The 26,882-nt window shown below is 39.8% G+C and overlaps 1 protein-coding gene across 2 annotated transcripts in view; it reads left to right on the top strand.

The window, feature by feature from the left end:
* The window catches only part of LOC129005322 (protein Spindly-like), a 183,475-nt gene that overhangs the window by 120,552 nt on the left and 36,041 nt on the right, over window positions 1–26,882 (top strand). Inside the window, exons 1-4 of one of the 2 annotated variants that reach the window (XM_054434179.1) lie at window positions 8,197–8,330; window positions 21,254–21,356; window positions 25,544–25,699; window positions 26,187–26,348. In XM_054434179.1, coding sequence (XP_054290154.1) covers window positions 21,267–21,356; window positions 25,544–25,699; window positions 26,187–26,348 — 408 coding nt within the window. In that variant the 5' untranslated portion in view covers window positions 8,197–8,330; window positions 21,254–21,266. Of the gene's footprint in view, window positions 1–8,196; window positions 8,331–21,253; window positions 21,357–25,543; window positions 25,700–26,186; window positions 26,349–26,882 lie in introns of those variants that run through there. The other variant, XM_054434180.1, reaches the window with a different exon arrangement.

Here is a 26,882-nt window from a genome sequence, read left to right on the forward strand (position 1 = left end):
CTACACAATTTCCAGCGGGCACACTTTTTTGAATAAAAATGCTTATATCTATATACCAATCGTTAGTTCTTCGTTAGTTCTCGATAGTTCTCCAATATTTACGTTAGTTTTCAAAAAATAAAAAAGTAACGAGGCATACAAAGTGGGTACGCTAACTTCACAGTTATACAATTTCCAGCGGGCACCATTTTCTGACTATAAATGCTTATATCTATACACCAATCGTTAGTTCTTCATTAGTTCTCGATAGTTCTCCAATATTTACGATAGTTCTCAAAAAATGAAAAAGTTATGAGGCATACAAAGTGGGTACGCCAACTTCACAACTATAGAATTTCCAGCGGGCACACTTTTTTGAATAAAAATGCTTACATCTATATACCAATCGTTAGTTCTCGATAGTTCTCTAATATTTACGTTAGGTCTCAAAAAGTAAAAAAGTTACGAGGCATACAATGTGGGCACGCTAGATTCACAATTATAGAATTTCCAGCGGGCACCGTTACTGACTATAAATGCTTATATCTATATACCAATCGTTAGTTCTTCGTTAGTTCTCGATAGTTCTCCAACATTTACGTTAGTTCTCAAAAAATAAAAAAGTTACGAGGCATACAAAGTGGGTACGCCAACTTCACAACTATAAAATTTCCAGTGGGCACACATTTTTGAATAAAAATGCTTACATCTATATACCAATCGTTAGTTCTTCGTTAGTTCTCGATATTTCTCTAATATTTACGTTAGTTCTCAAAAAGTAAAAAAGTTACGAGTCATACAAAGTGGGTACGCAAACTTAACAATTATACAATTTCCAGCAGGCACAGTTTTCTGACTATAAATGCTTATATCTATATACCAATCGTTATTTCTTCGTTAGTTCTCGATAGTTCTCCAATAGTTACGTTAGTTCTCAAAAAATAAAAACGTTACGAGTCATACAAAGTGGGTACGCAAACTCCCCACTTTGTATGCGTCGTAACTTTTTTTACTTTTTGAGAACGAACGTAAGTATTAGAGAACTATCGAGAACTAACGAAGAACTAATGATTGGTATATAGATATAAGCATTTTTATTCAAAAAAAGTGTGCCCGCTGGAAATTCTATAGTTGTGAAGTTGGCGTACCCACTTTGTATGCCTCGTAACTTTTTTAATTTTTCGAGAACTAACGTAAATATTGGAGAACTATCGAGAACTAACGAAGAACTAACGTTTGGTGTATAGATATAAGCATTTATAGTCAGAAAACTGTGCCTGCTGGAAATTGTCTAACTGTGAAGTTAGCGTACCCACTTTCTATGCCTCGTATCTTTTTCATTTTTTTAGAACTAACGTAAATATTGGAGAACTATCGAGAACCAACGAAGAACTAACGATTGGTATATAGATATAAGCATTTTTATTCAAAAAAGTGTGCCCGCTGGAAATTCTATAATTGTGAAGTTAGCGTACCCACTTTGTATGCCTCGTAACTTTTTTATTTTTTGAGAACTAACGAAAAAATTTGGGAACTATCGAGGATTAACGAAGAACTAACGATTGATATATAGATGTAAACATTTCTCATCAGAAAACGGCGCGCGCTAGAACCCGGAAGTGTGAAGTTAGCGTACCCACTTATTATCGGCTATAACTTTTTTATTTTTTGAGAACTAACGACAAAATTTGGGAACTATCGAGAACTAACGATGAACTAACGATTGGTATGATCAAAAGTGGATACGCTAATATGGGTACGCCAACTTCACGGACCTTTAGTTCATTTGGGTCAAGTGTTACATGAGATGTGCGTGTGGTGGTATTTTCTTGTGTTATTATTTATTATTATTAAACTATTTATTAATAGTTTGACTCTAATAGGGCAAAGCGTTTTCAACCTCACTTAATTATAAAATTGGGAATAACTAAATAAACTTAAGTTTATTGAAATTCCTCAACATAGATAAAAACATTAACCTGAGTAACCTCAATCAATTTTCACCATTTGAGCGACAGACGACACGACGACAGACGACAGCACTCCATCAATCCAATCCCAATGTTAATTCAATTCAATTCAATTCAATTCAAATATCTTTATTCATTTTTATGTACATTGTACAATAAATAGTGTCAAAATACAATAAATAGTGTTAGCTTAGCTTATGCGATGCGAGATGCGATGCAATGCGATTACAGATACGAGTTACAACATGTTCGATATTCTTCGACACACAACCGAATCATACGGTTGGTCTGTTGGTTGTGAACCCAGCACTATCCTTCCCTTCGAAATGTAGTTCGAAATGTAGTTGTTTTTAAAAGACGACCGTCGACCGTCACTCCGCAGTGAAAATCCTATATTTTTTGTATCTGCAACTGCAACTAACTATTACATTTGCCATGAGTGTCGCTCTGTGGAACAGTTTGGATGGAACCGTTCCTGATAAAAATATCCACTGAGCTATAATCATTGGGATAAAATATATTATAACTGGAGTCACTACTCTCTGGTTAAACATTAATGAAAAACGTGCCACTGTTTTTGCTGGTTTGTTTTAGCGAATTTCCCATATAGGGCATAAGCTATTACCGTAGTACCACGGCCGCCTTTAAACCAGGCCGCGGCCTTCGAACTGGCAACGTCGCAAGTGGTGTTGTAACAGCTGTTTTTGTTTGGAAGCAGCTAATGGTATTTGTGTATTTACGAAAGATTGGTTACTGAACTAAGACAGTATTGACTCCGCTTAAAAATGTGCAGATATAGATTTTAATTCATATTGTTTCGGTTTTCAATTCTTTAATTTTATTTTCAATATTTTAATAGATTTATGTTCATAAATTTAAATCAATAAAGTGCGAATTAATGAGCTGATGTCACCTGTCTGCAATGTTATCTTATGGGACGTCTGTCACTGAACAATTAACACCACTTGCGACGTTGCCAATTCTATCAGGCCGCGGCCTGTAGTTAAAGGCGGCCGTGGTAGTACTCATGGTAAGACCTGGACCTGGGACCGATTTGATTTTTCGTTTTGAGGTCCCTAGAGGCCAAAACACCATCCGTTCAAATTCATATAAGCCTACAGTGGGTATGTGTCCGTTAACGCGATAACTCGAGCAAAAATGATCCGATTTTGATGAAATTTGGCACAAACGTGTAAACCTACGTTTATTCGAACGAGTTCGCGAACCAGCATAATCGGACCATGGGAACGGGGGTTTATGGGGGGGGCTTTATGGGGTAAAAATAGGTTTTTTAAACCGTTTTGTAGAGCTTAAAAAAAGAAATAATTTAGTATATTAAAGCGCTGTTGTATGCCTAACGGTCACGGAGAAAATTCAAAAATAGTGTAATTTAAAATTCCCATGTTATTCTTATGGAGAAAATTAAAACTGTTGTAGTTGACTTGTTTATGGATATATATTGAACGAATTTGGCAAATTTATTTATTTCAACCTATACTATTGACGTGTGGGCAGTGGCTATTCGCACGTCAGATGTGCGCCGCTACCACGCACGTCTGCTCCAAATGACGTCACATTACCATAGACTATCCAACACAAGAGACAATTTTAATAAAGACTCTGGCTTCGAAATTAGCAACACTTTTGGATACCAGTCTTAAGAGATTTGAAATACCGTTGTACTGAAAGGAATCCTACACACGCTAAGGAATCAGGACACCAACATCTAGTTGTACATTCTAGAACACAGGAAACGCTTATCTCTACGCCCAGCGTGACGTCATCGCAACCCTTCCACCCCTCCTAAGGAATGCTACGCAGTCGTCTCGCCAATATAACCTTCGTCCTCGCAAGCTTGCACCAGTTAGTGCCTGTCACCAGCTCTGAAGATGGCTATCTGCAACGAAGCCGAAACGTCAGCGACTAGTGTTTCTCCTAGTTTTCCGACGCGGTCGTACCCAGAAGACACTTTGTATTAGTAATTGTGACCGTGAAAGCCTCACTTCCTATGTCTCTAATCTTGTCGACTCTTCCTAGAACACTGCCTGCAATTTCATAGTCAAAGCTGAGCCCGGCAGTAAGACCTCTCTTGAATGACATAGCACTGCACTTGGTAATGTTGAGATCCATTGCATTTGCTTCGCACCAATCTGCGATGTTATTCAGGCAATATTGAAGATTCAGCTGATCCTCCAATGACTTCACACGAGCAAACACCTTCATATAATTGACGAACATCAGGAACTTGGAGCTAATTACACTTTTTATTTCATTCACGAAGAGATTAAACAGTACTGGGCCCAAGTGAGACCCCTGTGGCACACCATCAGATACTGAACGTAGACAGGTTGTCCAAATTAGAGGTAAAATGTCACTTGAATTGGTTTTGCAAGCTGGGGTTCCGCAAGGCTATCGGTCCTTTTGGATCGATTCTGTTTTTAATAATGGTTAATGACCTTCCACATAATATTGTAAATTCTGATACAATAATGTTTGCAGATGACACTACCTTTAATACTAAAGGCTTTGGATTTGCTATCTGTTGATATAATGTCTGATACATTGCAAAGTATAATCACTTATTTTAAATTGAATAAATTCACAGTTAATGAAACCAAAACTCAAAATGTTACTTTCAGTTTGAATAAATATTCCCCAGATGAGTCCGAAGAGAAATGTATCAAACTTTTAGGTTTAAAAATAGATCACAATCTAACCTGGAGTAACCAAATAGACCACGTATGTTCAAAATTGTCCAGAGTTATATTTTTGTTATCAGTGTTAAGATTTCGTGTTCCTTCAACCTATGTTACCAATGTCTATTATGCTTTGTTTCACAGTGTCATCAGTTTTGGTTTAATTCTATGGGGTAATAGCTCAAGAATTGATGAAGTACTGATTTTGCAGAAAAAGGCTATTAGAATAATGACAGGATTAGAATTGAACGCTCATTGTAAACCTCTTTTTGCTGAACTTAAAATAATGACAATGACTGTGATAAATCTATATATTTTCATGTTATGTGTCTATAGTAAAGAAATAGAATGTACTTTCAACAGAGATGTTCACAACAATAACACCAGAGCACAACATAAGGTCCATGTTCCTAGAGTTAGGTTAGGTAAAACTCAAAAGAACCATGTAGTTGTAGGTTTAAAAATGTAGAAATCACCTTCCTTATAAGTTAACTTGTCTACCCTTAAAAAGTTTTAAATGTAAATTGAATTCTCTTTTAACATCAAAGCCTTTTTACAGCATTAAAGATTTCTTTGAAAACAAATTCAATTAGGCCTAGTTTTTATTGTTAATGTCAGATGTGCTGTTTGTTTTTTATTGTCTAATGTTAAATGTATGTTTTTATTGTTGAATCTCCTGTTACCGCCCATAACAATTTTAAAATTTTTTTGTACTATATTGTTGAGTTTCATTTTGTTATTGTGACTTTTTTTTAACTGTTAAAAAATTTTTATGTACTGTATTGTTGACATTTGTTTATATACTTATATTTTTTTCAAACAACTTCTGTGATAGAAATCTAAAGACGATTTAAAGACTGCTTCTTATAATGGTTGTTTTCTTAAGACAAGCAATTCATGTTTAATAAATTGTACCTGACGATTGCCTATACATTTTTGATTTTTGTAATGTTTTCCGCAATAAATGTTTCTGATTTCTGATTATGCTGGATCGCGAACTCGTTCGAGTAAACGTAGGTTTACACGTTTGTACCAAATTTAATCAAAATCGGATAATTTTTGCTCAAGTTATCGCACTAACGGACACACACACACACACATATATTAGTAATTGAAATAAATAATTAAACATTTAGTACCCTTTAACTTAAAGGGTACTAAATGTTTGATTATTTATTTCAATTACCAATAACTCTAATCAATTAATAATTAAGTTAAAGGGTACTAAATGTTTAATTATTTATTTCAATTACTAATAATAATAGTAGCCCTCAATTGTGAACGATATATTTATTCAATATATATATGAATTTGAACGGATGGTGTTTTTGGCCTCTAGGGACCTCAAAATGAAAAATTAAATCGGTCTCGGGTCCAGGTCTTGCCATGAGTACTACCATAGATTAAACATACTCCTCAAGAGTATGTTTAATCTATGGTACTACCGTGGTACTACGGTAATAGAATAGCTTATTCCCCATAGGGGAAATTCGCTAACATCCTCATGGCTTTATGTTCAGCCTGCGAAAGAAAGAAGAATACTGACCTCCCTGAACACCTCCAACTCCAACCAATACAAGGCCCCACTAGAAAAAAACACCAATACCATACCATACCATACCTCATTCTTCTACTAGCGTCTAGACTGCCAGTGCAAGTCCGAGGATCGGAGGATCGTGGATCAGCCCCGGATCAGATCAGTAGATCACCCCCCACCACCGCACCATGTCGTACGCTTCCGAATCATACCGGCGCATCAGCATAGCTTATCTAACTGTTCGCGGAAAATTGTTATCTGTATCACTGTCGCTGTCAAAACGTATAATTTGTAGATTAAATTTGAATTAAATATAATTAAACTATCATAACCTAACCAAACTTGCTGATAATGATAAACTCGAATGAAGGTTTACTAATCGAAAAATAGTTCTGTTCTAAAAATAAAATTATAAATGTCTCAAATTCAATTTTACAATCTTTTAATTATAAAATTAAACTGTCATAACCTAACCAAACCAACTAAACTTGCTGATATGAAAAAAATTGTTGACAAAAAGTTAGTGCTCCCGGTGGGATTCGAACCCGGCATCTTCATATTATCAGCCCAGCACGCTATCCACTTCTCCACCAAGGCTCATGGCTTAGCTCCGTATCGTTGTGGTAATGGTTGACGTCACGCCATCGGCACTGAGCGGTGGCGGGGGCACAATTTTTATTTCAGCTGCAGTTATTTTAATAACAATAAAATGAGAGCATTCTATTGGCTGAGGGAACACCATTAGCGCAATGAAACGATACGAAGCAATCGGCCTTGGTGGTCCAGTGGTTAGCGTGCTGGATTATGAATCTTATGGTACCAGGTTCGAAACTCATCGGGGGCACAAACTTTTTGTCTAAGATTTTTGCATTATCAGCAAGTTTGGTTAGTTTTGTTAGGTTATAACAGTTAAATTTTATAATTAAAACATTATAAAATTGAATTTGAGCTATTTATAGTTTTATTTTATGAACAGAACTATTTTTTTCGATTAGTAAACCTTCATTCAATTTTTTCATCATCAGCAAGTTTGGTTAGTTTGGTTAGGTTATGACAGTTTAATTTTATAATTAAAAAATATAAAATTTAATTTGAGGCATTTATAGTTTTATCTTATGAACAGAAATAGGTTTTCTATTAGTAAACCTTCATTCAATTTTGTCATTATCAGCAAGTTTGGTTGGTTTAGTTAGGTTATGACAGTTTAATTAACAAAATAATTATATGTTTTTTTTTAGTTTTAGGCCTATAATATTTTTTTTTAATTTCTAATTTTTAAACTCTCATTTTGTCCGTATTAAAAAACTGCAGCTGAAATAAAAATCGTGCGTGGCGGGGGGTTTTTCGATCTGATCCACGATCCTACCGATCCTAGGAGTTGCACTGGCAGTCTAGATGCTTATCATTCTTCTGCTTCTCTTCACTTAGTTTTCTTACGAACGAAACAACGAAAGAAAAAAAAATAAATCTTTCAATTTCAATTTCAAACATTTTGTTTGGTATTTCTTTTCTATTTTCTTTCTTCGAAATTATATAAATTGTAGTAGTAGTGTAGAGTTGTTGCATACCGGATGATAATTAACTATACGGTTTTTAGTTTGGAATGGCTTAATAAGATATACACAGAGGATACGCGTCCGGTAACCGGACGTGGATTAGACGTCCGGTAACCAGACGTGGATTAGGCGTCCGGTAGGGGGTCCCGGAACGCCATTACCACAATGATACGATATTCTGCCATCAGTGTTCGTGGTGTAGTGGATAGAGTGCTCGACTGATATGCGAGAGGTCCCCGGTTCGAAACCCATCGGTAACTTAAACTTTTTGTCACAGATTTTGCTTTGAATGTAATTTCTTCTTAACTGTACATCTTTTGTTAGAATTTTTGGCATTTATAATTTTATGTTATGAAGAGAATTGTACCTTCATTTGATTTTTTTCACTATCAGCAAGTTTGGTTGGTTAGGTTAGGTTATGACAGTAACTGCCGGACGCCTAATCCACGTCCGGTTACCGGACGCGTATCCTCTGCGTAAAATATAATAGATTTATTTATCTAACTTAACTTTTGTTACCGTTATAGCCCATCTTGTGTTTCGTTTCATTAAATTTGACTTTTCCGTTAGATTACAAGTAACTTAGGCCTAGGTAAGTAAGTACAGTATTTCATACCATTAGACAATATATTTTAAGATAATTCGTAGTAAAATCTGTAGTCTAGACCTGGCTGCTATACAGATAGTAACTAACCTAGGCCTAGCTGAAGGATATGGCACAAAGTCACTTTATTATTGGTTTGATATCATATTGCCTAGGGAAATCAATAGAAGCCTAACACCTTAGAAAGTTATGAGTCAGCCTAGGCCTAAATGTTTGTATTGTAGTGAGTTTTCTCCATAAGGAAGAAGCTATTACAGTAGGAGTAGGACCCTAAAATAGTCTATCTCGAATCTGAAAGGGATAGCCTATGTTAAAAATTCGAGTTATTTTGGTAAGTACTTGATACTTACTTGATACTTTAAAGTCTCCCACTGGAAGCACTGATGTGCCGTGGTCGTCAGTTTGTTGATGGCCTAGTCATTGAAAAATTCTTCCACAGAATAGTATTTAAGGCCTCTTGAGAAGGAAGTCTTTTAATTTGGTTTTAAGGACTTTTCCATCTTCTATACTTCTTAGTTCAATTGGAACTTTATTGAAAACTTTAATACACATGAATCTTAGTCCATTTTTTGCTAGGCTAGATGACATTGAGGTACGTGTAGATTATTCCTCTGGCGAGTGTTGTAGTTGTGTATATCTACATTCTTGCTGAAGTTTTCAGGCTTCCTGTTGACCATCAGTGCTGACTCCTGAATAAAAAGGGCTGGTAGGGTCAGGATTTTAGATTCTAAAAATAGTTCTTGGCAGTGTGCTACTTATAATTTTTGTTGCATATTATTCTAGGCTAATGATTCGTTTATGTAGCAGGAGAATACGTTGAGCAAGTGGGCTGCTGCGCCAAAAGACTATTCCATATTTGATGATGCTATGAAAACAACCAAAATAGACCTTCATGAGTATGTCTTTTTCAACTAGGTTTTGCAAGCGTCGCGCCATATAACATGTAGCTGTGAGTCTTGGTATCAAACTTTCAATGTGTTTCTGCCATCTGAGGTCTTTACTGATGGTAATGCCTAGATATTTTATATGGCTGTAAATGCAGACGCTTGCGCCTTCAAGTCGAAGCAGTGGGGAACTATCTGGTTTTTCCTGTTGTAAAGTTGTACGGCTTTTGTTTCCCCTTTATTTAGCAATAATTTATTTGCATCGCACCATTCACTCATCAGGTTTAAACCTTCTTGGGCTTTGGTCTTGAGTAGTTCCTCATTCTCACAGTGAAACAGGTGGCTGATGTCGTCAGCAAACATCCATACATTACCAGCGGTTAATTACTCAGGCATGTCGTTCACATAAAGGAGGAACAAGACCGGGCCTAGGTTCGAGCCCTGAGGCACGCCTGTGTTGATGGGAGGCGAAGTTGCAGAACGAAAATTTCGGATTAGCCCATCCTGACTTGAGTGTCGTATGCTTACTATCTGTTTCCTATTTTTCAAGTATGTGGCTATTCAGCAAAGAGGCTTGCCACTTATACCCATTGACCTAAGTTTCTGGAGTAGCGTTGAATGTGAAAGCAAATCGAATGCCTTTGTCATGTCGTAGAATACACACAACTGTTCGCCCATCTCATCCAGATTATCATACAAATTCATCAACAGGTCGAATATTGCATCAACAATAGATTTATTTTTATGAAACCCATACTGATGGTTGTTCAGCAGATTTTTACTGTCCAGGTACAAAATAAGTCTTTAGGAAAATAATTTCAAAAATCTTTGAAAAGACACTCTGTACAGCAATTGGTCGGTAGTTTTTAAACAAGTCCTTTTCATTATTTTTATGTATAGGAACTACTTTTGATGGTTTTATCTTACTGGGAAATATGCCATCTTTAAGTGATTTGTTGATGATCATTGTTAGGGGTAAAGCTATTTCTTCTTTAAACAAACTTTTAAAATACTACAGGGTACTTCATCGACACCAGCACTATTCTTCTTAAGACTTATTTTGTTCATTATTTCCAATACCTCCTTCTCATTTGTAGGCCCTAACCCATCATTCATTCATCCATTTTCATCATCGAGTTGACTTTAAAGATCTATATCTACCGGTGTAACAGGTCCTGTTAATTTTACAATTTCCGACACAAAGTAATAGTTAAATATATTTGCTACACTGCCAGGGTTGGTAGTGAGCTCGTCATTGTTATTTAAACATACATTAAAACTATTTACATCATCATCACAGGATCGACCGGCGGACACAGGTAATTTAACCTTTTATTGATTGTCATACCGATCCGGAACAACAACAAACAACATAAAATGAAGTTATGTATTGGCCAGCATATCTGAAAATATGCAAACCAACTGCTGTTTTTATATATGAAGGTTTCAACTGAATACAGTACTAAAAGATCCCTGTGCGTAGAACGGTTACACAGCTAGTCATAAATAAGTAAACATTTAATTTTGACAGTTTCAGTCATAACATACACTTTTAAAACTCATAACACTTGACCTTTGAAATACAATTTTAAAATGAACAGCTGGTTCATTAAAAGTAGTGTAAAATTATACATATGGTCATAATGTAAACAAATCTACTGAGGGGACTTTAAAGGCCTCTGGGGCAGAGCCCTAAGGGAATTTACCTCGTTTCTCTTTTGATGGCTCATCTACATACCAAGACCTTTCTTTAGAGACCCCTACCAAGTGTCTACTCCCAGCCGTTCTCTGAAATTAGCTGTGACAAAACACGTTTTTCCTCCATGAGATTAACATGGGATGGGAATTCAAAGGCCACTGGGGCAGAGCCCCAAGGGAATTTACCACGTTTCTCTTTTGATGGCTCATCTACAGACCAAGCCCTTTCTTTATACACCTCTACCGAGTTTCTACGCCCAGCCGTTCTCTCAAATTAGCTGTGACAAAGAAAAACAGTTTCAAATTAATATATAGATATAACAAATTATACAGTCACTAAAAATCATGAAAAAATTTATTTTTGTAAAAAAAATACAACCGACTTCAAATGCTCTAAAAAGAATGAAATAATTTCAATAAAGTAAACTTTTGTATTAGTCAAGCTCACATATTTCAAGTCGCGGCTCTAACTGCAAAAATATGATATGGCGCAAAATTCTAGGGGGGGAATAAACTAATATTCACCTAAGTCAGGCTAGGCCTACCCCTAGAACCAGCCACACTCAAATTTCTTCCCCGGAGTGCTCAGAAGGAGCCGAGAAAAATCCAGGGGTCGATACGAAGTTGTCACGGCTTTGACTGATCAATTTATTTAAAATTTAATCGAAGGCTCAGAGCTCTAGAAGCGCTCAGGAAATCCTGCAGACGCTCAGTTGGAGTTATATCATCCCAGCCTTCGTTAACGTGTTTTGGTAAATTTTGCCTAACTTTTAGTATGACTCTGTAGGGCTGACAAGTATCCAATCTTAAGCCAATGTGATTTAAATACTCGTAATGAACTTTAAACTAATTAGTTGAAGACGTTGGTAATTGATCTAATATCGAATAAAAGGCAAAAAAAATTCCTACAGAGTCGTCGGGGCCTAATTAATATAATTGGACGGAGAATTTAGCGTGGTGTTGTTTAAAATAGATTTAATATTAATTTACGTAGCCTGATTGTTCAAATCAGCCTGCTCCCAAGACTTGATTCTTTCACCCGCCAAAGACGGGGTTTAGAACTTAGACGACAAGTCTCGGGGTATTAAAACGGTGAAAACGAGATATAATTTGGACGTGATAATTATTTGTTGAGCGAACGTAGAAATCGTAATTTCGAAACTAATGAATTAAAATTAAATAAACGATAGCCACCGCTAGTCCACTGGCAGGCAGGAACTGGCGGGTCAAGACTCAAGTTAAGATATTAAGATATTAATAATTCGAAACGGAATATTAAGAAAACGAAAAGGTATAATAAGTTAATTATGCGTAAGATGAAACAGAAATAACGTAAAACGTCGAAAGGGGCCTAACTAGTATGGTAGCTAACCTTCGTAATAATGTCGTTGTCGTATTCGTGACTCGTGCGAGCTAGTCGGTGGTCAAACAGCGAATAATTCTTGTCCGGCTCAAATCCCGATTTCCTCGGCCGCGGCTCAAGCGCTGCGGTGGCGATTTCGGAAACTAGCCAACAGCTGATCGGGGATTCGCCTGTTGAGCCGGTCTAGTTGTCGTCTGTCGTTGGTCAACAAACACCATTTCGAGGTTAAGTGATGTTGTCATCGGCGTTAAATATTCGTAAAATCGGTCGTTTTAACTTTCTTATGTGAAACGGAGTGCTATTATGAATAAATATATCGTTGTGGGTGTGTTTGTGTACTTCACTGTTATTAAAAGTAGGCCTACGTTCTTTGGCCCATAGCCCAAGCTATGGCCAACACATAGGCCTAGGAGTAGGATGTTGTGGATAAAAATCCGGTAAGTTATGGTGTTTGTTGACTAACAATACGTTTTTTTACCACCCTTAAAATTTGGTACCTCACACCCCTTACCAACTTCACAAAAAAAAGAGAAAAAAAGATTTCAAACGTAGGGGGGGATGATCCAAAGGTCTCGTAGAAGGGGTAGCTGAAGAAACGGCGTTAAATCGGAAGAGGTCGTGTACAAGAGGGAAAAGGAAACGAAAAAAAACAAAATCTTCTTGATAACAAAATAAAAAGGACTTCTTGAACGAAAATAAAAACCAACTGGTATAAAAACACCTCTCGTGAAATCGAAAAACGAATAAAAGAATGATAAAACTAAAAAAAACTTCTGAATCATCCGTAGGGGAACGATTCTTCGGCCCTCAACGTTGGTGGTAGGGCTTCAGGTCCTTCACGTGAACCACGTGTGACACCCCCGTGCGCACGTCTCTCACCACGTACATGTTGGCCCCACGCCGCACCTCAACCTCGCAGGGCCCGTCGAACTTGGGCGCGAGCTTCCCGACTACGGCGTCGGCCGCGGAAGACAGCGTGTGAATCCGCCGCAGCACGCGCTCGCCGTTGCGGTACCTCACCTCCCGCCGGCGGAGGTTGTAGTACCTTGCCTGCTGTTCGTAGGCGGTCTTGAGGTTGGCGTGGACCTTCTTGTAGATGCGTCCGAATTCTTGCGTTCGTCTATCGTGAACTTCGGCGAGCGTCGGCTGTCCGTCAACGTCGGGTGTCGCCTCCAACGTTTTCCCTCGGACAGCTTTCGGGACTCTGAGTTCGCGGCCTAACGTTAACATTGCCGGCGTGTAACCCGTCGAATCGTGGACGGCGGTGTTTATGGCGAACTGGAGCTCGGCGATATGGGCGTCCCATGACCTATGATTCTCCTTCACGAACTGAGAGATCATGGTCTTCACAACGCGGTTGACTCGTTCTACCGGGTTGGATTGCGGACTGTAGGGAGCTGTGTTCGTAAAAGTTATGTCCCAATCCGTCGCCAGGTCCCTAAAGAGGTTCGAAACGAACTGAGTCCCGTTGTCGGTGATTATGGACTCAGGTGCTCCGTATCGAAGGAGCATCTCTTTAGTTTTGCTGACAACGTTCTTGGCCGTTGCTGACCCGATAGGACATAACTCAACCCACTTGCTGTACGTGTCCTGGATCACCAGCAGGAATCGGTGGCCCTTGCCCGATCTGGGTAGCGGACCCACTAGGTCGGCGGACACCGTGTACCACGGACCTTTTGGAGCCCGGAAGTACATCTTCCCTGCCGGTTTCGTCTGCGCCACCTTGTACTTTTGGCAGGCATCACAGGATCTCACGTAGGCTTTCGTCTCCCGACGCCATCCAGGCCAAAAATATTCGGGCCCAACACGGCAAAGTGTTTTCTTGACACCAAGGTGTCCTGCCATAGCGTCATCGTGGTTCTGTCGTAGTATCGCCTCTACTTGCCCTGGAGGAACGCACATTCTCCAGGACAGCTTACCACCACTCCCATGGCGTTGGGAGGTTCGGTAAAGGCGGTTCTCCACGATTTGATATCGCGGATAGCGTCGTGGGTTGGCGGTCACAGCCGCGTACAACCGGTCGTACCAATCAGTCGGAGGGATGTCGTTGGCTTCGTCGGGGCGTGCGTCGGATTGCGTCGCGTCACTCGGTTGGTCTTCCGGTCTCGTCGATTCCCTGCGTCTGGTCGTGCGTCGCTGGCGAGGCGCGTCTGTCACCTCCGATGTGAGATGACTCACCGCGACCAGGCCCGATTGGCCCTCGTTGGTCACGGGTTGCCTCGACAAAGCGTCGGCGACGCGGTTCAGGGTTCCCTTCCGGTACTTGATCTCGAAGGTGTACTGCTGAAGTTCCATCACCCACCGCGCCAGACGTCCGCTAGGCTCGTGTAGCCTCATTAGCCATTTCAGCGCGACGTGGTCGGTTATGGCGACGAACTTGTAACCCTCGAGGTACGGCTTGAATTTCCGGGTCGCCCAAACCAAAGCAAGACACTCTAACTCCGTCGTTGTATAGTTCTTCTCTTGGTCCGTAAGCAGGCGGCTGGCGTACGCGATTACGACCTCGCCGGATTCTTGGTTCTGCGTGAGAGCGGCTCCAAGACCGATGGTCGACGCGTCGGTCTGGAGGACAAACGGAACCGAGAAGTCGGGACAGGCCAGGACAGGAGCGGAGGTGAGGCGTCGTTTCAGTTCCTCGAACGATTCCTCCTGTTCAGGGCCCCACAGCCACCGAGCGTTCTTCTTCAACAGTTGTCGCATCGGGGCGGTTACTTGGGCAAACCTGTCCACGAAACGACGGTACCAAGATGCGAGACCTAGAAAGCTCCGAAGGGTTTTGCCGTTCGTAGGTCGCGGGAACTCGGCGATAGCGCGGACCTTCTCTGGGTCGGTCGATATCCCCTCGTTGTTGACGACGTGTCCGAGATATCTGAGCTCCTTTTTGCAGAAGTTGCACTTCTCTGGGTTTAAACGTAGGCCAGCCTTTCTAAGGCGTTCGAAGACCACCCGGAGGATCTGCAAGTGCTCAGTAAACGTGGCGGACACCACAACGAGGTCGTCGAGGTAGGCGAACACCTTCGGCTCAAGCTCCGGACAGATGACCTTGTCCAGGAAGCGTTGAAAGGTCGCTCCGGCGGAATGGAGTCCGAAGGGCATTACCGTAAACTGGAATAGGGCTAACCCGGGAACGGTGAAAGCGGTGATCGGTCGGCTTTCCTTCGCTAACGGCACCTGCCAATAGCCTTGCTTCAAGTCCAGTGTACTGATGTATCTCGCCGGCCGTAGTTTCTCCAGAATCGCGTTGATTCTGGGCAGCGGATACGCGTCGGGGACAGAGCACTCGTTAACTTTGCGCATATCGATGCAAAAACGAAATTTGCCGTTGCTCTTCCTCGTCAGCACGACTGGCGAACTCCAAGGGCTATCCGATGGTTCGATCACACCATCGCGGAGCATCGTCGCCACCTCTTCGTCGATGATAGCTTGCATCGCGGGATTCCTGGGATAATACCGTTGCTTGACGGGAGCGGCGTTTTCTTTGAGCCGTATCGTGTGCTCAGCCAACGCCGTCTTCCCCGAAACGTCGTCAAACAGTGGTAGTTCGCGTTCCAGGAAGTCCGCGAGTCGCGTGTCTTCGTCGGAGGTCAATGTCTGAATAGCGTTGACCGGACAGGACGGGGGAACGTTGTCGTTGCGGAGGTTCTGTACAGCGGTGTGTACACTGACAAGAGCGAGGTCAGTAATACACCGAATGCCGAGTACCACCTCCACACTCAGGTTCGGGACATACAGGGCATCCCACGAGTACGTCTGGCCCACGATTTCACCGTCCACTCTGTACCGATCCGAGACACGGCAACTCGCTCCGTTGGCCATACGTAGGTTGACGTCAGCCTGGTCGGGTACGATGCCGCACGTCCGAAGGTGACGTACGGCGCGATCTCCAATCAGACTGACCGACGAGCCGGTATCGACGAGGGCGCTGAACGTATCACCTGAGATGACCACGTCGACGAAGGGTCGGTCATCTCTGGGGGCGCATTTGCGGCTGACGGTTCCCGTGAATTCCGTTATGAAGACGAGCCAGCGATTCCACTCCTCGGAGGTCGTGCGACGTTTTGTTCTACGGGGCTCAGGCGACCTCCCGCAGACTGAACCCGATGTCCGTTTCCCGAGCCGCAGTTGCAGCGACGCGTCGAGATGCCTACCCTCTTGCAGTGGTAGCAACGCAGGACCTTGGGCTTCGAACACTCGCGAAACAGATGTCCGGTTTCGTCGCAGTTCCAGCACACGAATTGCCGAGAGCCTGCCGCTCGTTCGTTCGTCGTACCGGGCGATCTGGTTCTCGTAGAGTCCGGTGTCCGCCTTCGCCTGTAGTCGTCTCGTGGCGAAGGGTCACGGGGGTTTGACCGCGCAAACGTCGTTCTCTTGCGGCCGTCCTCCAAGGGTTTACCAGGTCGTGACCTGGCCGTCACCTCGGATTCCTCGGCACGGTCGTCTGACCAGCGATCAATCGCCGCGCTGTTGTAGACCCGGTCGACTTTCCGATCTCGAACGTAGGCGGTTTCCGGGATCAGCAACATCGAAGGTGGTGGCGGCGGACGGAAGGTCTGTCGGCAACGTACATACGCCTCGTACCCCTCAGCTCCTTCCAGCAACTCCACCAGAGTACAAAAATCGGTACGACGTAAGACGAGTTTGTACTCCGGGCGCATGTTGCGGTATATGAGGTCGAGTTTACCCTGCTGCGAGAACGTACCGCTCCTCCGGATCAGCGTTGAGAGCGCTACGACGTAGTCACGAATGGATTCGCGCTCGCCTTGTGTCCGTCGCCTTACCTCGTCGTCTAGATCTTGTCGATATAACGGAGGGAGGTATTAATCTTCGAACTGACGTTTGAAATCTTGATACGTCTGCCAGCTGCCGCGACAGTTCCGATACCAAAGCAATGCCGGGCCGTGAAGAAGTTCCGGCAAAGCCTTCGTCACTTCGTTGATATCGATTGAGTAGGCCTCCGCCAACTCCTCCAGCCGCTCCAGAAACGAGACCGGATCTTTCTTGCCGTCAAATCGCAGATTCCACTTACGAATCCGATTGCACAGCGACGGTGTGTCGTCTCCCACTCTCGTCCCACCGCACGGGTTGGGGTTGCCTGGACGTGAGGTTGAGAAGCCTGGTTGGAATCGCGACGTCCATGGGTCTTGATTGGGTTGTGACCACTGGTTTGTCCGGTCGCCGAAATCGTAACGAGACGTCTGGGCTTGCGACTGGAAGTCGTACGGTTGAGGCAGGGTCGTTACGTAGGTCGACGGGTAAGCTGTTGGCCGTTCGTCGGGTCTATTAAACGTAGCACGATAGTCGTGTTCCGCCAGTGGTCCGAAAAGCGCGTGACGTGACGTAATATCTTGACCAGGTGACGGGACGTTAGCCGGCAGCTTCACCAACGTCGCGAGAGTTCGTCGAACGGACTCCGAATCGGCGTTTGGTGGGAGTCTCAGTATTTCTCGAACGCTGGCCATCTGGTGCGTTGAAGGAGGTGCCAACCACTGTGGTTGAGATCGTGTATCGTAGGCTGTAGAGGCAGTAGGCCCCGATACCGCTATCGCCGTCGGGTTCATCGGCTGACCGATGTTTCCCAACGGGTTCTTCCAATAATCACAAAACCGTTTGTGAAGTTCGGCAACGCTACCCTCAGTTTCTAGATGATATTTACTCATCTCGGCTATCAGTTGCTGTTTGTTCAGAGTATGAATCCAGCCGACGCGTGAGTCGTCCAACGGTGATTTCGGGATGCTCTCCATCGTCGAAGGTATTTGGGAGATCGTCGTCGTGGTCGTGGTCGTCGTTGACGTTTGAATTCCCACCGTGGATATCGTCACGTGGCCGATCGGTAGCGTATCGGGTCGGGCAATGGTCGTCGGGGTACTCGAAGTCGTTGATTTTGTTTCTCCAGTCATTTCGTCTAAATTTCGAAGTCAAAACCGTGTTTTCGAGTCCAAATGTTCGGGCGCCAGAGATATGACGCAAAATTCTAGGGGGGGAATAATTCACCTAAGTCAGGCTAGGCCTACCCCTAGAACCAGCCACACTCAAATTTCTTCCCCGGAGTGCTCAGAAGGAGCCGAGAAAAATCCAGGGGTCGATACGAAGTTGTCACGGCTTTGACTGATCAATTTATTTAAAATTTAATCGAAGGCTCAGAGCTCTAGAAGCGCTCAGGAAATCCTGCAGACGCTCAGTTGGAGTTATATCATCCCAGCCTTCGTTAACGTGTTTTGGTAAATTTTGCCTAACTTTTAGTATGACTCTGTAGGGCTGACAAGTATCCAATCTTAAGCCAATGTGATTTAAATACTCGTAATGAACTTTAAACTAATTAGTTGAAGACGTTGGTAATTGATCTAATATCGAATAAAAGGCAAAAAAAATTCCTACAGAGTCGTCGGCGCCTAATTAATATAATTGGACGGAGAATTTAGCGTGGTGTTGTTTAAAATAGATTTAATATTAATTTACGTAGCTGATTGTTCAAATCAGCCTGCTCCCAAGACTTGATTCTTTCACCCGCCAAAGACGGGGTTTAGAACTTAGACGACAAGTCTCGGGGTATTAAAACGGTGAAAACGAGATATAATTTGGACGTGATAATTATTTGTTGAGCGAACGTAGAAATCGTAATTTCGAAACTAATGAATTAAAATTAAATAAACGATAGCCACCGCTAGTCCACTGGCAGGCAGGAACTGGCGGGTCAAGACTCAAGTTAAGATATTAAGATATTAATAATTCGAAACGGAATATTAAGAAAACGAAAAGGTATAATAAGTTAATTATGCGTAAGATGAAACAGAAATAACGTAAAACGTCGAAAGGGGCCTAACTAGTATGGTAGCTAACCTTCGTAATAATGTCGTTGTCGTATTCGTGACTCGTGCGAGCTAGTCGGTGGTCAAACAGCGAATAATTCTTGTCCGGCTCAAATCCCGATTTCCTCGGCCGCGGCTCAAGCGCTGCGGTGGCGATTTCGGAAACTAGCCAACAGCTGATCGGGGATTCGCCTGTTGAGCCGGTCTAGTTGTCGTCTGTCGTTGGTCATCAAACACCATTTCGAGGTTAAGTGATGTTGTCATCGGCGTTAAATATTCGTAAAATCGGTCGTTTTAACTTTCTTATGTGAAACGGAGTGCTATTATGAATAAATATATCGTTGTGGGTGTGTTTGTGTACTTCACTGTTATTAAAAGTAGGCCTACGTTCTTTGGCCCATAGCCCAAGCTATGGCCAACACATAGGCCTAGGAGTAGGATGTTGTGGATAAAAATCCGGTAAGTTATGGTGTTTGTTGACTAACAATACGTTTTTTTACCCCCCTTAAAATTTGGTACCTCACAATGAATAAAATAAAAGATATTGAGAGTGTATTTTTAAAATCAATAAATTATCACTGGAAAACATAAATATATAAAAAAACATACTGAACTGTTTTGTTTATCTATATATATAAAAGGCAAAGCCCTCACTGACTGACTGACTGACTGACTGACTCACTCACTCATCACTAATTCTCCCACTTCCCACTTACCTAGGAGGCTGAAATTTGGTAAACTGATTCTTTAGGCATTAAATAGGAAAACTAAGTGGTTTTTATTCTGATCGGACTCTCGGGCTCCACCCCAGTGGCTCTGGAGTTTGCCATGTTAACCTAATGAGTACTCATATTTAAATGGAATTAATGAATCATAACAGCTGTTTCAATAAAACAAGTTGGTTCTGTTCAATGATGTTCAATAGCATTAAAGTTACAAGAATTACCAACAGAGTGCAGCAGTATTATTTTTTTTAATACTTGACAACAGCTAATTTGAAACCAAAAGGTGAGTGAGCGTAGCGAACGAACTTCAACCCGGAGGCGAGGTAGCGTAGCGAACGAGCTCCAACCTAAAGGTGAGTGAGCGTAGCGAACGAACTTCAACCAGGACGTGTGAGCGCAGCGAACGAGCTCCAACCTAAAGGTGGGTGAGCGTAGCGAACGAACTTCAACCAGGACGTGATTGAGCCATGCGAACGAGCTCACGTATGAAGTTAAACGGGGCAAAGCCCGCGGGTACAGCTAGTATATATATCAAAGGAAGTATTTTCTTGTATTTTATGTTTACTTTGGAATGATTGCACTTTCTATGATTACTTTTGATGATTACATAGTGAAAATAACACACACAAATGTTCTATATGATTAGGAAAATTATTTATTTTGATATTATGATAGGGAAAAGAAGCTAGTTTGAAATTAAAACGTTACTTTTCCAAGTTAGAAATATGTAAATACATTATAATCTTTTTAAAGATACTCGTTAATATCACTATAAGATTATAATCACCTTAAGTTATAGATAGTCACCTGCAATGTGGACATCCTCTTTAAATTTTGTATCAAAAATCATCATAGAGCCGCGCCGACTTAAAATAGGTGAGCTTTACTAATACAAAAGTTTACTTTATTGAAATTATTTCATTCTTTTTAGAGCATTTGAAGTCGGTTGTATTTTTTTACAAAAATAAATTATTTTAATTTAAAACTCCTGTAATACTTTGCAATTGCTTGAAATGGAGTAACATGTAGCTGCATAGTAATGAATCCATAACAGCCCACAAATCAAGAAACCACAATTGAGTGCACTTTAAGTTAGGATTTTTTTTTAATTGGCTAGCTACAATAATTTTTAAATTGTCATCGTTTTTGTAAACCATCACCCTTAGCTAAGTTAGGATTTTTTTTTTAATTGGCTAGCTACAATAATTTTTAAATTGTCATCGGTTTTGTAAACCATCACCCTTAGCTAACTAGGCCTAGCCTAGATTTCTAGACGAATCAGTAAAACTGTAAACATGATGACCCGTCTACCAAAATTTGATTCAGCAACTTATCAGTATATTTTCTTTCTTAACTTATGGTATTAAAATATGGGACTAGTTCCTTAATTTATAAACAATTCAAAAATTAAGTTAAAGGAAAAATTGGCTTTTAGGTTAGCATTGATAATGGATGAATCAGCTATGGACATGACTAATGTATGCTCTTCAGTGAATAGAACAAAACCTGAGCTCAACTCTCCCAGAGACAAGCATGAGGTAAGATAAAACTTTGAATAAAGTATTTAACAATATTTATTAACCTATATAAGCTAGGTAGGTGAGTGGTTATCGTGCTTATCGTAAAAGTGAGTAGCTTTTTGATGTTTCGAAGCTGGACCCAGCTGTCCTTGAGTATTGGGCTTTTAATTATAGTCCTAGGTGGCAGGATGTTGGGGTGGCACCTTGACGGCTACTCGTAGGTTCTAAAAAACTACTTTTTCAAGCGAACTCGAACTCAAAATCAGTCGAGCAATGTTTAATTGGTAGTATTTAAACAGCTGGGAATCTGTATTCAGCCTAACCTATCACTAAAGGCGGCTCCAGACATGCGCCAATCGCCAAGTTCGTGCTGATATTTGACGTTCGGTGATCTAATTGTATGTCTATTTGCCGATTAACGAGTACACGTCTACACACGTGTTGTTTTCCAAGCAACTGTTCAATTCTGGAATAGTAAATATTCGTTCACTTTGATGTGTGCAAAAATATCGACAATGAATGGGAAATCACGAGCACGAATGTTTGCTGCTTCCCAAATAGACAAACACCTAACCACACTACTCTTGATTCGGTGAGTCGCTGCTCGGTGTTTGGCGAATGGTGCATGTGGTGAGCCTTCTTTCTAAGTTATTTGTTTTTTACTTCCCTCCTACATATTGGCTTTGTATATACCATTTTGTCATATATATATGTTTTATGGGGAAAGTACTGTTTTTTCGTCAAAATTTGTCAGTTTGAGTTTTGGGTGGACATATCCGTTTTGGGCCCCCCTGAACCCAAAAAAGTGGTTTCAAAGTGATGTCTGTATGTGTCTGTGGATGTGTACAGAGCTACAAACCCACACCTATTGTCCGATTTTGATGAAACTTGGTATGGGTAGGGTACTAATTAGTGGTCTCCAGGTTCATTAAAATTATTTAATTTCTATGGGTATTTTTCCATAAAACCCCATAAAAAGTGAAAAATCAAATTTTTACAAAAACAGCACACATGGTTTTGATTAAAATTTAGTAGGTTATAGCCCCTAAAAGGGCGCTGCCCTTTACTCAAGAGAGGGAAAATCAGGTGGTGTCAGCTCTCCGGGGAATCTGGGGGGTAAAGAATACCCCCCAGATTAGAGGGGGGTCTGGGTGCTCTCTTCCAGAAAATTTGGAAAAATTTAGCCTGAAAAATGTGTCTTTGAGCCATTTTTTCACCAGGAAATTGTATGATTTTCTTGTTAATTCAATGCTGAATTTTCATAGTTTTTGATACTTGCACTAGAAGTTGTTCAAATCAAAAAAGAGGATTTGATTTCATCATTCTTTTCTGAATGCTTTCCTTTAATTTTTATTGCATTGAATTCTCAACATCAATAATGTTGTACTAAATTGTAAAAACTATGGTTAAAAATAATGATTTTTATATTACTTGCAGTTAATAACGAGACAAAAATTTATCTTTAAAACATTTTTGTTTCTAATATAATTTTAAAATGTTACATAAATTCATTATTACATAAACAGGGCCGTCGCGTGGTTTGTTGGTGCCCGGGGAGGGATGTTGTCAGGCGGGTTGTCTCGCTGTCTGAGACATTATTTTCCTTTACAATCTCGGCAAAATCCTGAATATATCCATCGGTAACGGAAATATTGTCTTTGCTATGTACATTTAACATATACATTTTTTTAAATTGTTGCACTACTTTTGCTGTGGCGCCCTCAAAGCCACCGCTTTCGGGCACCTAGGGTGGTCACTTTATTAACCCCCGTGACAGCCCTATAAATTCGGCACCCGAGGAGAAGGAGGGGATACGGTATTCAGTGATTTGACCTTGAGCGGTGGCGCTGAGAAACGTCATGTGTCCACGACAGTGTTATACAGGGTGTTAAAAAAAGGTGGGGACATATTTTACCTAGTGATTCCTTGGGTCTAAATAAAGAGAAAATTAAGTAAAACATTTTTTCCAAAATCGCTTCGTTAACCAGATATCCGCCATTTTGTATTTTTTAAATAAACATTTTTATCTTTTAATATTTTCAACCGATCTTTATGAAACTTTGTATGTATGTTATGGTAGACAAGACCAGTGTCATAAAAATCTTGATTCAACTTAAAATTTCAAAATGGCGGCCATTTAAAACTTTTAAACTCAAATTACTCGAAAATGACTGGTTTTATGAAAAAATGCCAAGAACACTTTTATTTAGCATTTTTAATTACCTATGAAACGATACTAAGTTCAAAAAGATCAAATAAGGAATAGCTGAAATATTACAATTTTTAGTTGTAAAATGGGGCAAACCTGATTAGCTTCTGCCTTATTCTACCCCATTTTACAACTAAAAATCTTAATATTTCAGCTATTTCTTATCTTCATTTTTGAACTTGGTATCGTTTAGTAGGGAATTAAAAATGCTAAATAAAAGTGTCCTTGACATTTTTTCATAACATTAGCCATTTTGAGTAATTTAAGCTAAAAAAATTAAAATGGCCGCCATTTTGAAATTTTAAGTTGAATCAAGATGAATTTTTTTTCTAACATTGGTCTTTTCTACCTTAACCTACATACCAAGTTTTATAAAGATCGGTTGAAAAATTCAAAAATAAAAATGTTTATGTAAAAAATACAAATGGCAGATATATGGTTAACGAAGCGATTTTGGAAAAAAAATTATTCTTGATTTTCTCTTTATTTTGACCCTAGGAATCACTAGGTAAAATATGTCCCCACCTTTTTTGAACAACCTGTATAAACTACTAACAATTTATATGAGATAATTACTAGTTAAGCTGTTTACTCAGACATTTTTGAACTATATTGTTGGGTTTTGAATCTGTTGAAAAGCTCATTGGAAAATATGTACCTGTGCCCTGTGGGCGCAGGTCTTTTTTTTACCCGCCCGGGACTGGGTTATAGTCTTCTAAAAAAAAAAAAACAAAAAAAACTGCATAACCTGTCAAAATTACGGTTCCAAAGCTATTGTAAACTCTTTGATTTTCCTATAAAATAATGGACAATTAAATTGAACAGCCCCTGATTTTAATTAAAATTCTTTTAATTACTATACAGGGTGTCCCGGAACTCTCTACCAATATTTTAGGGCATTGTTCCTGGGTAAGAAACATATCTAAATATCATATTTAAATTGTCCGGAAGTCCTTAGTTACTCAGATAGCCGTCATTTTGTTTTTTTTACTTATTATTTTTTTAATGAAAATTGGTTAAACATACGAAGTTGAAACTTTGCACAAACATTTATGACAACTAGACAAAGCTACAAAAAAATTATGACGATTTTTCAAATTCATAAAACAAAATGGCGGCTGTTTAAAATTTTGTTTCTTAAATTACTCGAAAACCGTTGATTTTACAAAAATTTTACAAGAATAACTTTTTTAAGGCAATTTTATAACAAATCGATCGTCACCTTAATCTTTAAGATCGGACGAGTATTAACTGAGATATGGCAGTTTTAGTGATACGTGACCGCTTTCAGCATGCGCTGCAACTAATATCCACCGGTCACGTATCACTAAAACTGCTATATCTCAGTTAATACTCGTCCGATCTTAAAGATTAAGGTGTCGATCGATTTGTTATAAAATTGCCTTAAAAAAGTTATTCTTGTAAGATTTTTGTAAAATCAACGGTTTTCGAGTAATTTAAGAAACAAAATTTTAAACAGCCGCCATTTCGTTTAATGAATTTGAAAAATCGTCATAATTCTTTTGTAGCTTTGTCTAGTTGTCATAAATGTTTGTGCAAAGTTTCAACTTCGTATGTTTAACCAATTTTCAGAAAAAAATTAATAAGTGAAAAAAACAAAATGGCGGCTATCTGAGTAACTAAGGACTTCCGGACAATTTAAATATGATATTTAGATATGTTTCTTACCCAGGAACAATGCCCTAAAATATTGGTAGAGAGTTCCGGGACACCCTGTATTGTACTATATTGTAGTCCTTATGATTATAAACATGATGGTGTAACTCCCATTGCTGTGAAAAGTACGGCTTAAAAGTTATTGCAGCTTTTGTGATTACCCCATAACATATCATAGTGACTCCCACAGCTTACCCATTAATGATGGGAGAAAGTATGTGACAGATTGCTCACCGTTTATTTAAAGATGGGATAAGAACTGTAGTTCAAAATTTATAACAATTAATTAAAAATGTTTATACTTGCAAATTTTTTAAAGCTATTACTTCAAGAAAACTATGAGCTGAAAAACAATGTTGAAGTGCTTGCAAGAACTAACAAAGAGCTAGAAAATGAACTCTTAAATCTGAATATGAAATACTGTGGGAAATCTGAATTAGATATGTCAGTAGCTCTTGATATCTCCTCGGCAAAGGTAAGACTTCAATTTAGCCTAGTATTGTAAAATTTATAGATAGCCTTATCAATTTGAATATGAAATCAAAATTGGTGCAAAGTTTACCCAACCATAGGCAACCACAAGTGGGGAGCTACAGCCTCATGAGAAAAAACTTGAAGGATAAAAACAAGAAATTCCATTACTTTACTTTAATTGTTCTGACACAATATTTTTGTCATGTAATATCATACTACATAAGATCTTTATAACAATATTAGTGTCTGTTAAAAAGCTAAATTATGTTGTAATTTAATTTTTTGACATATGTTTTGTGTGGTGCTGGATTAGGATATCTCGTTTTCATTTAAAATTTATAATACAGAGGCTACTGAATTGTTTTCCATGGAGGTACATCTAATTTTGCAATTACATTAGTTCCTAATTTTATTAATATAGTCTATGTAAAATCAAGAATTTGTTTTGCCAACAAAAGTGATAGTATAATGGATCTATGTTATTTTAGGCTACTTACCAGGAAAATTATGAGCTGAAGAAAAAAGTTGAACTTCTGGAAAAAGTAAATATGGAATTGGAAGGTGAATTGAATTATCTTACTCAGAATCAAGCCAAAGAAACCACTAGGTTTTTGAATATCAAAGAGGAACTTGATAATGCTAACACAAAGGTTGGTAATTATAATGATTTATTCTGTAACTTTTAATCATAGTTTGTATATCCAGGCATTTCAGAAGAAAATTGTTGAAGTGTTGTACATTTTAACGACCACAGTCTCATATAGGCATACCTCTTGACTAGATAATTTTTATCATAATTATTGTTTTAAAAAGGATTAACAAGTAGCCTAATAACCTTTGTGTAGTTAAGCCCAGTGTAAAGTTGAAAGTATAATATTACTCTTTCTAAGCAGTTTTACACTTTCTTTTGAAGCAATTTTACTGAAATTGAAAAAGTCTTGAAAAACAAATATTTGAGTCGCTCATTTACAAATCGTCCTTTATCAAATTTTTTTTGAAATTGAGTTACTGTTACCATGACAATCTATATCTATAAACAACAGATTTTGTCATACCGCTAAAGCCCCCCATACACGGGCGAGCATGTTCGCGAGCATGCTCGTGACGGTGTTGGCGACGAACATGCTCGCCCGTGTGGGATCCGTCGCGGCGAGCATGTTGGGCTCGGCGCTCGGCTCGTCGGA

The sequence above is a fragment of the Macrosteles quadrilineatus genome, unplaced genomic scaffold (assembly GCF_028750875.1).
Source record: "Macrosteles quadrilineatus isolate MER2022 unplaced genomic scaffold, UCM_ALF_1.0 Scaffold_19__1_contigs__length_3004403, whole genome shotgun sequence".
Taxonomy (NCBI): Eukaryota; Metazoa; Arthropoda; class Insecta; order Hemiptera; family Cicadellidae; genus Macrosteles; species Macrosteles quadrilineatus.